Source organism: Barbus barbus, assembly GCF_936440315.1.
Source record: "Barbus barbus genome assembly, chromosome: 35".
Lineage (NCBI taxonomy): Eukaryota > Metazoa > Chordata > Actinopteri > Cypriniformes > Cyprinidae > Barbus > Barbus barbus.
Window position 1 is genome coordinate 18,841,909 of NC_136763.1, and position 15,783 is coordinate 18,857,691.

General features: G+C 39.7%; 1 protein-coding gene across 4 annotated transcripts in view; it reads right to left on the reverse strand.

The window, feature by feature from the left end:
* LOC306855076 (paralemmin-1-like) overlaps positions 1 to 15,783 on the reverse strand; it is a 44,328-nt gene that overhangs the window by 13,821 nt on the left and 14,724 nt on the right. For 3 of the 4 annotated variants that reach the window (XM_079393513.1, XM_079393512.1, XM_079393511.1), the window contains exon 3: positions 12,237 to 12,317. In XM_079393513.1, the coding sequence (XP_079249639.1) occupies positions 12,237 to 12,317 (81 nt within the window). Of the gene's footprint in view, positions 1 to 12,236; positions 12,318 to 12,405; positions 12,501 to 15,783 lie in introns of those variants that run through there. The other variant, XM_079393514.1, reaches the window with a different exon arrangement.

Sequence of the window (15,783 nt, forward strand, 5' to 3'; positions counted from 1 at the left end):
CTACTTTTTAAACTGTATTTTTGATCAAATAAATGCAGCCTTGATGAGCATAAGAGATGTCTTTCAAAAACATTAAAAAGCCTTAAGTTTTCAAATTAACCCAGCTCTCCGTGCCCACCTCTGTCTGTCAGTGGATCACCAGCTTCCTGATAGACAGGCATCAGCTAGTGAGTCTGGGAAAATACACATTCAGCACTCGTACTATCAGCACTGGAGCTCCTCAGGGCTGCGTACTCTCCCCACTGCTCTTCTCCCTCCACACCAACGACTGCACATCTAAACACCCCTCTGTCAAGCTCCTGAAGTTTGCAGACGATACCACACTGATCGGCCTCATCCAGGACGGTGACGAGTCTGCTTACAGACAGGAGGTTAAGGAGCTGGCTGTCTGGTGCAGTCTTAACAACCTGGAGCTTAACACGCTCAAAACTGTGGAGATGATCGTGGACTTCAGGAGAAACCCCCCTGCTCTCCCCCCACTCACCATCATGAACAGCACTGTGACTGCAGTGAAGTCATTCAGATTCCTGGGCAGCACCATCTCTCAGGACCTGAAGTGGGACATTCACATTGAAGTGGGACAGATTCTATTGTCAGAAAGGCCCAGCAGAGGTTGTACTTCCTTCGCCAGCTGAGGAAGTTCAACCTGCCACAAGAGCTGCTGCAATAGTTCTACTCCGCCATCATTGAATCCATCCTCTGCACTTCAATAACTGTCTGGTTCAGCTCAGCTACCAAATCTGACCTCAGAAGACTACGGAGGGTAGTCCGGACTGCTGAGCGAATCATTGGTACAACCCTCCCCACTCTCCAAGAACTGTACTTATCCAGAGTGAGCAAAAGGGCAAAAATCACTCTGGACCCCTCACATCCAGCACACAACCTCTTTGAACTGTTACCGTCTGGTCGACGCTACAGAGCTCTGAGCAACAGAACGACCAGACACAGGAACAGTTTATTCCCTCAGGCAATCCATCTCATGAAAATCTCATGAACACTTAACAATAAACATGAAACACACAACACTACCATACATTTATTTATTTAACAATCATACTTATCAGGGCTCCAAACTGCGACTAAAATGGTCGCATTTGCGACCAAAAATATTGATTTGCGAGTGAAGTTTTTGCTGAGGTCGCCACTGGCGACTATATATAATTTGCATGAAAGGACTTTTTTCCCGATTGTTTTGCGCTCACATCTTTTGTTATGTTCACGTATTAAACTTACATAAGACGATGCGCATCAAAGTTTTACTGGAAAAGAGTTTCAAACAGTCCTTGTCTCTGCCGCACAGAGTCTGCTGAACGCAGTGAGAGAGACCTGAAAGGGCCTGTTTACACCTGGTCACTTCATGCATTTTCTCTGATCGGATATCTATATGATTTGTTAAAACGTTTCCCCATTTACACTTGGCCACATAAATGTGTCTTCGCAAAACGGATATAAATCCGTTCTTCAATTCCCGCTTCATATGCAAATATAACGGAGTTCACGTCAATGATAGCAATGGATAATTTTATTAATTATCAGCACATTTCAATATCAGAGACCGCGATAAGAGAGCGCGCGGCATCAGCACTGGAAAGATAGGCTAGTCTCGCTACTTTTAATGAAGAAGATTGTGTGTTGAGCGTCTGCGACTTACTTTCAGGTTCATTCAGTTTGCGCGTCGCTTGCTGAAGAAATACTCCGCTATATCCGCGGTGATGCTTGTTGCATTGCGCTGTCATATCTGACTATAACATGCCATATAGCCTATAAAACGATCTCACACGTCTATTACTTTAATATTATGGGAGGAGTAAAATTACCATATGTGGTTTCAACAACCAGATGCATTTACACTTGTCCAGTTTCGCCCAGACCACCTCCTGAAGTACTTTGAGCGATTGGATTTATATCCGTCTCGAATGCGTTTCGGACGGCATTTACACCTGGTCTTTTCAGGATCAGATAGCTATCCGATCAGGAAAAAATGCATGAAGTGACCAGGTGTAAACAGCCCCAAAGTGCAAGTGCAGAAAAGCCGTGTCTATTTCGTGCACAACTTGAACAAACTTCAACAGGTAAAGCTGTCAGCTCTGTGGATACTTATCGAGATCTTAGTCTATATGCTGTGTTCTGTTAATGCATGGACTTCCTGTTATTTGAAGCGCACTTGCCATCCAGTAATCGCAAAAAGCTTTGTGCTGTCTTACTTTTTAATAAACAAAGTATCAGCTTTAAAATGCTATGAAATTCAAATGATGCGGTTTGGGTGCTCTTTAATGCGGACCACAAGCGCACACTTTCGGTAATATAAACACCAGTACCCCGCGTCCACACGGTCCGTGTATGCGTCCGGATCGCGCGAGCGGAGAGTATCGCACTTAATGCTCAGGCGCGATCTCTTTAGCACCTCAGTTAAAGCAGCAAGTGAACCCATATATTTCGATTTACTACTATAGTATGAAATGAACACGATCAATAGGCAATAAGAAAGCCTAGTACAACTTACTGAAATGTTTTATGTAAAAGCTCATTCAGTGTTTCAAACTGAGGAAATGTATAAAGCTTGTAAACATTGCATTGTAATACATTTACCTCAGAATAACCACTCAGTGTCCATAAACTCATCAGTCAGCTAGAAAAATAACTATAAAGAGGAGCGTTTTGCTATATTTATGCGCTGTTGCATATTAATATTTTTACTTATTGTGTTGTACATGATTCAACTCCTCCTATAAAATTGCATTTTACTAATGAAGAAAAACAGACTGAATGTGTGAAAGACGTGACAACATTTATAGGATGCACTGCACTCAGTTGCCAAGTGATGCTTATGGTCCATGATATTGGTACAGATTCTGTGTAACGAACAATTCTTTGTGACTGTATATTTCAAGTTGTAAAAGACATTTAATTCACACTTTAAGTGAACCTTAGTCCCCTCGGTCGATCTGATCATCTACAAGATGGATTAAAATGCTGATAAAGCCTAGAAAAGATAAGACATAAACACATGACAAAATGATTGAAATGTTAAAATAGGGGGGAAAAATAAAATTATAATAATAAAATAAACCACTTTTATTCTGTGGCACCTAAAAAAATTATTTGGCGCCTAAGTTTTTCTTTTATAGGAGCCAATGGCTCCTTACTCGATTTTTTTGTCTGGAGCCCTGCTTATTACATTTCAAATTTCCACCTAACATACCTGTACATACTAAATTGTCTATTTTGTATATTGTGTATGTGCTATTTTGCACATTGTCTATATTGTATATTGTATGTTATTATTTCTATTATCTGTGAATTGTCTTGTCACTGTCATTCTGTCGCACTGTGGAGCTTCGGTCACCAAAACAAATTCTGTGTATGTGTAAACATACATGTGCATACAGCCTCAGGTTGTAAAAATGGAGAATCCTTGCCTCTCTCAATGTCCTGTACACAAGTCTTGACTCATTTAGATTTAAATTTCCATGCCAAAGAAAAAAACCCTGAAGATAAAAGTGATTTGTGCATCAGTTGAACAATGATCCCAGTGACGCACATCCCGAAAGAGTTTCAATTCTGTTATCGCCTGCCTTTGGAGATCTCCTATGAGAGAAGAGATCTTTACTAACCAAATCGTGCACAGCTCTTGCTCTCAGAGCCTAAATAATTCAGCTAATTGGCACTAAAATCTAAGTGTCGAGCTGGCTCTAAACTGCCTTGGCACCAAACCAGGCACTGCTCTGATTTACTCTCTGAAACTGATCTTACCCTCTTCCTCTGACTCTAAGAGCTTGATGTTTGCTTATTGGTAGCATTAAACTACATGGCAATTTGTTTGCCATTCACAAACCACATAAGATGTGTGCATGCATAGGCTACCCTGTACCAGCCCATTACCAGCAGCTATTAAAAGTCCACAGCTGAGCACAGTCACACTAAAACTTTGGGATGGATGAATATATTCTGGGCGGGGCAATAATGGTTCTGTACAAACCTTTTACAGTAACTCATACAAAACCAATCGTAGAACACTTCAACTGAGCTTGTTGCTGATTTTGGTATTCTCCAGCACTTCATGTTGATTATTTTATCGCAATATATGGATATATGATAGGCAGTCAAAAAAACAAACCATACTTTGTCCACAGAGAAGTTATTCTGCGCACACTTAAAGACTGAGCATTATGGATATGAGTTGTATGATTTGGCGGCTGTCCAGCTCCTAAAGGCTCTTGGCATTTACTGCACAATGCACTGCAAGCCTCGGACATTCATGCCTCTCCCAGCTGTTACTGATCAAACCTCTGAAGATGGCCGTCTTCTTCCTTTCTGACAAGTCAAATAACATTCTTTATGTGCTAATATAAAATTATATATTTTGATTCATGCATACCAGTTCATGAATGCAAGCTCTGTTTTCTCTAGGCTACTTTCAGGACTCAACAATGAGGATTTTTGTATAGAATATATAATATATTGGTTAAATTGTCTTATTCATCGTTTCCATTAATAAAATGTTGATTGATTCATTCATGCATTCTAATGTTTTTACAAAACGCAATTTATATATATATAAAAAAAGATTTTGTGTACATTATATACATACAAACAAACACACACACACACACACACACACACACAAACACACGTTTAGTTTAGCTTGAAGTACTATATCTCTATCTATCTATCTATCTATCTATCTATCTATATAAATAGTATATTTACATAGATAGATAGATCTGTAATAAAAATCAACAAATCCAAATTTAACAACATAATCTATGTTAGCCAGCTACATAATATTATTTCGGAAAGCACTATGATCAAATGATGTATGATATATTAAGTGGCACTGGTCTATATAAAACAATCAAATCACTATAAGAGTTATTCAAATGATATGTCATATATCTTTTATATTGCACCTCACATCTTTTGTGTCTTTGTTTTCTTTCATCTCCATTATCATTTTTGCCTGAGCTGCCACCTCCCACTCCCTAGAGACCTACTGTAGGAGAGCGTATACTGACCACACACACACACACACACACACACATGCGTGTCTTTACTGACACGATGCATTCATAAGTACAGAACAAAGCGCACAGGCTCCCATGTGCTTCCAGTGGCTGAGCCATTGTTTTCCAAAATAACATCCAGCTTTTTGCGCAACAGCTTAAAACAAAGACTTTAGTCTGCCCGTAAGAGTTCACCGCTCTCGATCCTGTGTCTGTGTTAACCCATCCCACTAATCAAACCACACCTAACCAGTGTGCATCATTAACATCCTGTACTGATCACCCCGGGATGTCAGACATCCTTTAATCAGTCTGGAGTTACAGATGAGCCAATCAAAACAAGGGAAGCTTAGGAGCCAAAATACTGACAATGAATGAGTATGATAGCTAATATACTTTATACAGACACGCAGGCTTCAGCACGACTTGGCCAGAGGCTGGAAACAGCACAGCTTCGGAGCTCAAGTGGTTGGAATTGTTCTATATTCGGGCAGAACACTATGAACCTTCTCTTAGATCGACAAAAGCCTGCTCACATATCAGATAGCATGTGTTTTTTCGGGACTCTCAGAGGCCCCTCCATACTTCAGCGACCCACGGCCCACTATTCACTGGCCATTCATCTCTTTCTCTTTCTCTTTCTCTCTTTCTCTCCCTCTGCATTTTGCTGACTCTGAATGGGAGCTCCATAGAAACTGCTAATGAGGAGAGTTTTTGGATCTTATCTCTGGCCAGCGCAGCAAAGTCTCTCAGCCACAGCTGATCGAAAGTTGTGAAGCCTCAAAAACACACAAGGAAAAAACACAGCCAACTTCCACAAAGCAGCACTGACAATAATGATTGAAATGTTTATCAAATGAATTACACAATGTTAATAATATCTGAAATAAATCACAATTAATTATATATTCGTATCTGCAGCCTCCAAATGAAGACAATGCAAAGACATTACATTATAGTAGCAGATGAACGCATTGAAAAAGCATCAATTTTACATTAATGTTTCTCAGATAGATACAAGATACATTTTGGTACTGGGTCATAATGTAGTCCAGATTTGAAACTGTTGCCTTGTCCGAATACCCACACTTGCATTCTTGGCCACTTGAGTGCGCGTGCACGCGACAGGAAGTAAGTGCGCAAGACTGTCCCAGGTCTTACAAACACCAGTGCCCTTTACTCACACTAAATCCACACTGGAGTGCTATTCCAGGCTTAGTGCATCCCATCATGCATCATGTTCTGGAAATAAATCTTTTTGACTTTTTGCCAAGATCTCGTGAGAGGTCACAGAAACCTTTCCAATGTTAAATATTAATATGCTAATTACATATTATTACATATAATTAGGTAGAAAAAGAAAGTGTTGAATGTTTTATTGGTAAAAAGATGAGTAGTGGTGATATTTATTTTGTATAACATTTGCAACTGCTTTTCATCACTTAATTAGAAGCACCACAAATTAAATTTTGTCATGTTAGAGACTACTGAACAGACATTTAGAAGTTGATTTTAAAATGCAAAGTATTTAAAAGAAAAATAAAGCTATGCAAATACAGCATTATTACATTACCTTCAGGTAATGAAAAGGTCTACACACACTTGTGGTCTTCATCCTCACTTGAACATTTGGCACAAATACAGGAAATACGTCATATAAGTAGTCAAGTGGTCAAGTGCAAAGACTGCAAGTGTGGGTATTTGGACAAAGGGTCAGTGAGTACCACATGAGTACCAAATCTCATAAGAAATAATATATAATATATAATATATATAATATTATTTTATATTATTTTTCAATAATACATATGCAGACACATTCAAATGTCTATTCTAAACTACAACATGGACAGAAATAGGAAAAAAGACCTCCAACAGTTCGCAATCATGTACATCTGACCTGAGGGCCACAGAGACAATACGCCATATATTTAGCAGAGTGAAGCATTTTCCTCTTCACGCAAACAGGATGTCTTATCACCCCCCATGGCAGATTCTTCTTCCTGTGTCTGACAGGGTGTTCTTGGCCCAGACTGCACCAAATCAGTGTGGTCTGGTCAACACTGATACTTAGAGGCCCACTGCCAAGAGGTTATCATGAGTCAAGCTTTAAATACAACACTCAGTTACAACAGGGATCTGCTACATCCCTCTGGGCTCTAAGAGGTCCTTACCCTGAAAAAGGTTGAGGACCCCTGGCGTAATTCATAAATAATAGGGACTAGTGAAATCAAAGACATTTCTCCCACATAAGAAAAAACAACATGCTTTGTTCAATCATAATTACAACAAATAATAATGATAAAATGTCAAAATTATGAGACACTAACTCATAATTGAAGAGGAAGAGGAAGATGGCGGCGCGATCGATCGCTGCGGCTGCTCCGGGTCCCAAAGACGGTGCTTTTATGTCATTTAATGTCGTCTGTTCGTCTCCAAATAGTGTCAGTTTACCGCTAACTCTTAAGGAAATCACCCCAGAATTCATCTATGATCGCCAAAGTCTTTTGGATATCAGCAACGCTTACGTACACCAACTCTCGCCGGCGGCTACTGAGAAGCTACGAGGCCTCTGTTTACTGCTGGAGCCGGACCTCGAGACCGCGGCCTCGCCTACTGACGCTACCCGCACAAGGCAGCGTCGCAAGCGGTGTGAGAGAGGACGGAAACGCGGTAAGCGCGGAGGTATACGAGCTAGGCTAAGAGCTAACCCCTCAAGACCAGCTCTTCCAACACTCATGCTCTCAAACGTCCGCTCTCTGGAAAACAAACTGGACTTAATTCAACTCAGTCGATCTACACAGCATGAGGCAAGGGACTGTTGCGTGTTTGTTTTCACCGAAACATGGCTAAACGACAACATCCCGGACTCCGCCATTCAACTGCACGGGCTTTCCAACTTCCGAGCGGACAGAGATTCATCACTGTCTGGTAAGACACGCGGAGGTGGCTTATGTGTTTATATCAACAAAGACTGGTGTAACAATGCTGCGGTATTATCAAAACACTGTTCATCGCTGGTGGAGTTTATGGTTGTGAAGTGTCGACCGTTCTATCTGCCGCGGGAGTTCACGGCCATTGTTATCGTTGCGGTTTACATCCCCCCGTGTGCAAACGCTAAGGACGCGCTTCGTGAACTGTATAGCGCCATCAGTGAACAACAAACAAATAACCCCGACGGCTTTTTCATCATAGCCGGTGACTTCAACCACGCAAACTTAAAGACAGTTTTGCCAAAGTTCTACCAACATGTGAACTTTGCAACAAGGGGAAACAACACACTGGACTTTGTTTACACAACAGTTAAGGACTCTTACAAGGCTGAACCCCGCCCCCACCTCGGGTACTCCGACCACATCACTGTTATGCTAATCCCAGCATATAGACCACTTCTCAAACTCACCAAACCGGTTGAAAAGCAGATCACAGTATGGCCAGACAATGCCACATCAGCACTGCAGGACTGCTTCCAGGACACAGACTGGAATATGTTTAAAGAGGCAGCCACCTACAACAACCACACAGACCTGAATGAGTACACTGAAACAGTGACTGCTTACATCAAAAAGTGCACTGATGATGTGACAGTCACCAAAACCATCACCACACGTGCAAACCAGAAGCCATGGATGACAGCAGAGGTTCGTGGGCTGCTAAAGACCAGAGATGAAGCATTCAGATCAGGAGATAAAGCAGCCCTCAAAACAGCAAGAGCCAATCTGTCCTGTGGCATCAAAAAAGCAAAACGGTCATATGCCCAAAAAATCAACAACCACTTCACAGACAGCAGAGACACACGGAGCCTGTGGCAAGCCATTCAGACCATCACTGACTACAAGCCCCCGCCACAGGCCTGTGATGAGGACACATCCCTCCCCGATGCACTCAACCACTTTTATTCACGGTTTGAAATGCAGAATGACACACCTGCACAAAAACTGCCCACACCTCCCAACGACCGGGCGCTCTGTCTGTCCCCAGCCGACGTAAGGAAGACCCTATCTAGGATTAACCCACGCAAGGCTGCGGGTCCTGACAACATACCTGGCCGTGTTCTGAGAGACTGTGCTGCACAGCTGACAGATGTCCTAACAGATATCTTCAACACCTCGCTGAGTCAGGCAGTCGTACCCACGTGTTTCAAATCCACAACAATCATACCGGTACCAAAGAAATCACCTGTGTCCTGTCTCAATGACTACCGTCCCATAGCACTGACTCCAATCATGATGAAGTGCTTTGAGAAGCTAGTCATGCATAACATCAAAACCAGCCTCCCCAACACACTTGACCCGCTCCAGTTTGCATACCGTCCAAACCGCTCTACGGACGATGCAATTTCCTCCACCCTCCACCTGGCTCTTACCCACCTAGAAAATAAAGACTCCTATGTTAGAATGCTGTTCATTGACTTCAGCTCGGCATTCAACACAATAATCCCACAACAGCTCATAAATAAGCTAAACCTGCTGGGCCTTAACAATTCCCTCTGTAACTGGATCCTGGACTTTCTAACTGGAAGACCTCAGTCAGTCCGTGTCGGCAACAACACCTCGAGCACTACAACACTGAGCACAGGTGCCCCACAAGGCTGTGTGCTCAGCCCGCTGCTCTTCACACTGCTGACCCACGACTGCACTGCCAAGTTCAGCTCCAACCACATCATCAAGTTTGCTGATGACACAACAGTGGTAGGTCTCATCAGCAACAACGATGAAACGCACTACAGAGAGGAAGTGGCACAGCTGGCTGAATGGTGTGGCACAAACAACCTGTCCCTCAATGTGGAGAAGACAAAGGAGGTTGTGATGGACTTCAGGAGAAACTCCGTTGACCACCCCCCACTGACCATCGACAGCTCGACTGTGGAGAGAGTCAGCAGCACTAAATTCCTGGGGGTGCACATCACAGAGGATCTCACCTGGACCACCAACACCATGTCACTCTCCAAAAAGGCACAACAGCGCCTACACTTTCTCCGCCGGCTGAAAAGAGCAAGTCTCCCTCCACCTATCCTCACCACATTCTACAGAGGCACCATTGAGAGTGTGCTGACCAGCTGCATCACTGTCTGGTACGGGAACTGCAGTGCTGCTGACCGCAAGACCCTCCAGCGGACAGTGAACACAGCTGCAAAGATCATCGGTGCCCCTCTCCCCTCCATCCTGGACATCTTCCTTACACGATGCTCCAGCAAAACCAGCAGCATCGTGAAGGACTCCACCCATCCCTCCCACAGTCTCTTCCAGCTCCTACCATCAGGAAGACGGTACCGGAGCATCAGAGCCCGCTCCGCCAGACTGCTCAACAGCTTTTTCCCCCAGGCTGTGAGAGCCCTGAACTCAAACCACCCCGCCCCCCTCTGAAACCTCATGCAAACCCCTACCTCCTGAACATGGACCACCCCCCACCCCAAACCTTACCACACCAAAGAAAAACTGTATGGAACTTTTATATATTTTTTTATTTATTTTATTCTTATTTTTCTTTACACTATGGACACTCTCCTCTATGTGCACTATGGACACTTTACACTATGGACACTCACACTTTACACTATGTGCACTATGGACACTTACACTTTACACTATGTGTACTATGGACACTCACACTTTACACTAGGTGCACTATGGACACTTACACACACTGCTGCGTGTGCACAATCTCACAAAAAACTCAGCAATATATGTATGTTATGTTTACATGCTCTTGCACTACAAATCATCCTGCACTGTTCCCCAACCAGCTGCTGACTCAAATGTCTCTCTTTGCACATGTACAGTTTGTATTTTTTGTCTTCTATTTTTTAGTTTGTATAGGATAATATTTATGTGAAGCATTCGTATAGTTGTATTTTTTATCCTTTATTCTTTTAGTTTGTATAGGGTAAATACTTATATATAGTATACTTATAGTTAAATCTGTTAGTAGTGTATAGGTTTATAGTGTTTTTTTCTTACTTCATTGTTGTATGTCTGTATTTATGTAGCACCGTGGTCCTGCGAGACACGACATTTCGTTCCACTGCATGTCCCCACATGTAGCGGAATGACAATAAAGCTCAACTTGAACTTGAACTTGAACTTGAACTAATTATGATATAAAATGTCAAAATGACATAAAACTCATAATTGTGAGATAAAAGTTTAAATTTAGATGAAAAGTCATGAGATAAAAAAACACAATTACATTATATTTAGTTGACAAAAAGTTGACAAAAGTCAAAATTATGAAATGAAATAATAATTTTCGTATAAAGTCACATTTGGACTTTTTATCTTATAATTTTAAGTAGTCATAACTTCAGCTATGTCATAATTATAACTCAGCTTCTCATAATTATGACTTTATCTCTCATGTCATTTTTAAAGTCATAATTAGAATTTTTTATATATCATAACTATCATTTCAGATTTTTAATCTCATCATTTTGATCTTTTATCTCATAATTATTACTATCTCATAATTTCAGATTTTTTTTTTATGACAGAATTATGACTTTTTACAGTTTTTTTTTCAACTGCTTACACACATTTTCAAAACTTTGCCTCTTTTTTTTCAAAACTTTGCACACAAATCCAAGAATTGCACACACAAAATTCGGAATGCCTCACATCTCTTGCAAAATGAAGCGCTGCATTCAAAATATCACAAACACATCTCAAAAGCAAACATTTGCAAACACCTTTGCCATAATATTAATTCCTGTAAGATTTGTGTGTGTTACATAGAGAATTGTGTGTTGTGTTTTACAAAAAGTGTTTTATGAAATTGAAAACTGAAAAATTGAGTCAATTAGAGAATTAGAGTATGGTTTTGCAGATTTGGTGTGTGGTTCTGGCGTTTGAGTGTCAGGTTTCAGAAATTGTGTGACAAGTAAAGATTTAGTGTGTAAACAGTTGAAAAAAGATATAATCTCATAATTATGACTTAGTATATCATCATTTCAAATTTAACGTCAAAATTAATATTTCATTATTTCAAATGTTTAACGTCACAATTAAGACTTTTTATGACTTTATACCACTTATAACACTTTTTTATGTCGTGGAAATAATTGTGCTTTGGACATGAATGATTGTAACAGTTTAGAAATATTAAATCCATCAGTGTCTGTATTCGGTGTAATGTAAATGTAAACTGTCACCTCATCATACATACTGTTTTAGGCCTTTGGTAGTCTTACAGAGAATATAAACTGCAGTCATGCCAAAAAATATATATTTTTTTTACCTTGAGGTGCTGAAGCTGCCGTCGGTCATCCTCTAGTTGTCTTTTCTTGTTCTCAATTTCTGTCTGTCTTTTCCTCTTTTCCTGTCAATAAAAATATTATTAAGATTAACACTGAGTTCTAGTGTGCTAAACGCATGCAAACACAAACAACCATATTTCTTTTCCGTACCAGTTTGTCCTGTTCTTCAACATCCATTCTGTGAAAACAGTTCTTTTAGAGTTGAAAGTTGGCGAAAAAAGGTTTACCAAGGGGTTACATATTTTGTTGAAACCTACGCCACTGCTCTCAGACCAAAGCATGTGTGATAATGAGTGTTAACAATCTTCATATGTGAGAGAAAATGAGCTGAGAACAATGTGTTCATCAATCAGTGAGGCCAGCAGGGAGGGCATGTGTGATTCTGTTTGTGTGTGTGTGTGTGTGTGTGTGTGTGTGTGTGTGTGTGTGTGTGTGTGTGTGTGTGTGAAGTGTGCACCTATGTGTGTGTGAGGACTAAAAAAGGTGCATAGATTAACAAACTGAACTGGGAATGTTACAGCCCTCCTTTTTTTCATCTTAGTATTTTTTTATTCTTAGTAACTATTACATACAGTGTTTTTGTGGACAGATGACAGCATTTCATCAGATTTTAAAATAAATAAATAAAAATATTAAAAACAAACAAAGTAACATTTTAAATGTATTTTTTACATCTTACGAATAAATGAATGAATTCAATGATTTTCAACATTATTCATATTCCTCTTTATATTGCAATTGTAATTTTCAAAAAAAATGCCAGTTGATTATTAAATGTATTTTGCTGTCAAAAGATTAATCGCATCCGAAATAACAGTTTTTGTTTACATCATATTTTTGTGTGTACTGGGTATATTTATTATGTATATATAAAGACACACACACACAGCATATATTTTGGAAATATTTACATGTATTTAAATGTATTTATTTATATTCATATAAATTATATCATATATAAATATTTAATATATAAGCATAACATATTTTTCATAAATATATACATGCATATGTGTGTATTTATATATACAAAATAAATATACACAGTACACACACATATACAGGTGCATCTCAATAAATTAGAATGTCGTGAAAAAGTTCTTTTTTTTGTTAAGTTATTTCAAAAAGTGAAACTTTCATATATTTTAGATTCATTACATGTAAAGTAAAACATTTCAAAAGTTTTTTTGTTTTAATTTTGATGATTAGAGCTTACAGCTCATGAAAGTCAAAAATCAGTATCTCAAAATATTAGAATATTTACATTTGAGCTTCATTAAATGATCATCCCTACAGTATAAATTCCGAGTATCTCTTGTTCTTTGAAACCACAATAATGGAGAAGACTGCTGACTTGGCAATGATCCAGAAGACGAACATTGACGCCCTCCACAAAGAGGGTAAGTCACAGAGGGTCATTACTGAAAGGAGTGGCTGTTTACAGAGTGCTGTATCAAAGCATATTAAATGCAAAGTTAACTGGAATGAAGAATTTGGGTAGGAAAAGGTGCACAAGCAACAGGGATGACCGCAAGCTTGAGAATACGGTCAAGCAAAGCTGATTCAAACACTTGTGAGAGCTTCACAGGGAGTGGACTGAAGCTGGAGTCAGTGCATCAAGAGTCACCACGCTCAGACGTCTTCAGGAAAAGGGCTACCAAGCCACTTCTGAACCAGAGACAACGTCAGAAGCGTCTTACCTGGGCTGTGGAGAAAAAGAACTGGACTGTTGCTCAGTGGTCCAAAGTCCTCTTTTCAGATGAAAGTAAATTTAGCATTTCATTTGGAAATCAAGGTCCCAGAATCTGAAGGAAGAGCGGAGAGGCACAGAATCCATGTTGCTTGAAATCCAGTGTGAAGTTTCCACAGTCAGTGATGATTTGGGCTGCCATGTCATCTGCTGGTGTTGGTCCACTGTGTTTTCTGAAGTCCACAGTCAACGCAGCCATCTACCAGGAAATTTTAGAGCACTTCATGCTTCCTTCTGCTGACAAGCTTTATGGAGAAGCTGATTTCATTTTCCAGCAGGACTTGGCACCTGCCCACACTGCCAAAGGTACCAAAAGCTGGTTCAATGACCATGGTGTTACTGTGCTTGATTGGCCAGCAAACTCGCCTGACCTGAACCCCACAGAGAATCTATGGGGTATTGTCAAGAGGAAGATGAGAGACACCAGACCCAACAATGCAGATGACCTGAAGGCTGCTATCAAAGTAATCTGGGCTTCCATACCACCTCAGCAGTGCCACAGGCTGATTGTCTCCATGCCACGCCGCATTGAGGCAGTAATTAAAGCAAAAGGAGTCCCTACCAAGTATTGAGTACATATACAGTAAATGAACATACTTTCCAAAAGGCCAACAATTCACTAAAAATGTTTTTTTATTGGTCTTATGAAGTATTCTAATTTTTTAAGATGAATTGGTGGGTTTTTGTTAAATGTGAGCCTAAATCATCACAGTTAAAAGAACCAAAGACTTAAACTACTTCAGTCTGTGTGCATTGAATTTATTTAATACACGAGTTTCACAATTTGAGTTGAATTACTGAAATAAATTAACTTTTCCATGACATTCTAATTTATTGAGATGCACCTGCATTATGTACATAAGAACTTTTATTTTGGATGTGATTAATCACGATTAATCGTTTGACAGCACTAATTTTATTGTTTTAATAATTTTAATAGTTTATTGTTTTTGTCTATGAGTCCATAAAAATTACACAGGCTCTAATAAATTTGATAATTGTGCTTATATATATATATATATATATATATATATATATATTAATATATATATATATATATATATATATAAAAATGAAATATATTTACTTTCTCTTTGCTTTTTATATCAATATGGTTTAATGGTATAAGTTTAAAACAAGTTAGATATAAAAGTAATCAGATTACATTACCTAAAATGAGTAACCAAGATTACGTTAACAACTACAGTTTCCATCATGTAATACTTACAGATTGTAAGTAATATATATATATATATATGTGTGTGTGTGTGTGTGTGTGTGTGTGTGTGTGCACCTGGTATTCATCACGTCCTGGGGACCAAATGTCCCCACAAGGATAGTAATACCAGTAAATCTTAATCTTGTGGGGACATTTTTTGGTCCCCATGAGGAAACAAGCTTATAAATCATACAGCATAAAGTTTTTTGAAAATCTAAAAATGCAGCATGTTTCCTGTGAGGGCTAAGTTTAGGTGTAGGGTTGGTGTAGGGCAATAGCACATACAGATTGTACAGTATAAAAACCATTACGCCTATGGGATGTCCCCATAAAACATGGAAACCCAACATGTGTGTGTGCGTATGTGTGTGCACTTGAATTAATGCTTAAATTAAATAAAATAGTACTGGTCCATTACTGAAGGGATTTTAGACATGGGCAGACAAATCAGCCGTTTTCACGATGAGCCTCATATGTAAAAATCTCCGACCCAGTTTCAGATTTGTGAAATGGGTTCAGGAGGTGGGTTTATTAGGACCGCCAGGGGACCATGTGGTGT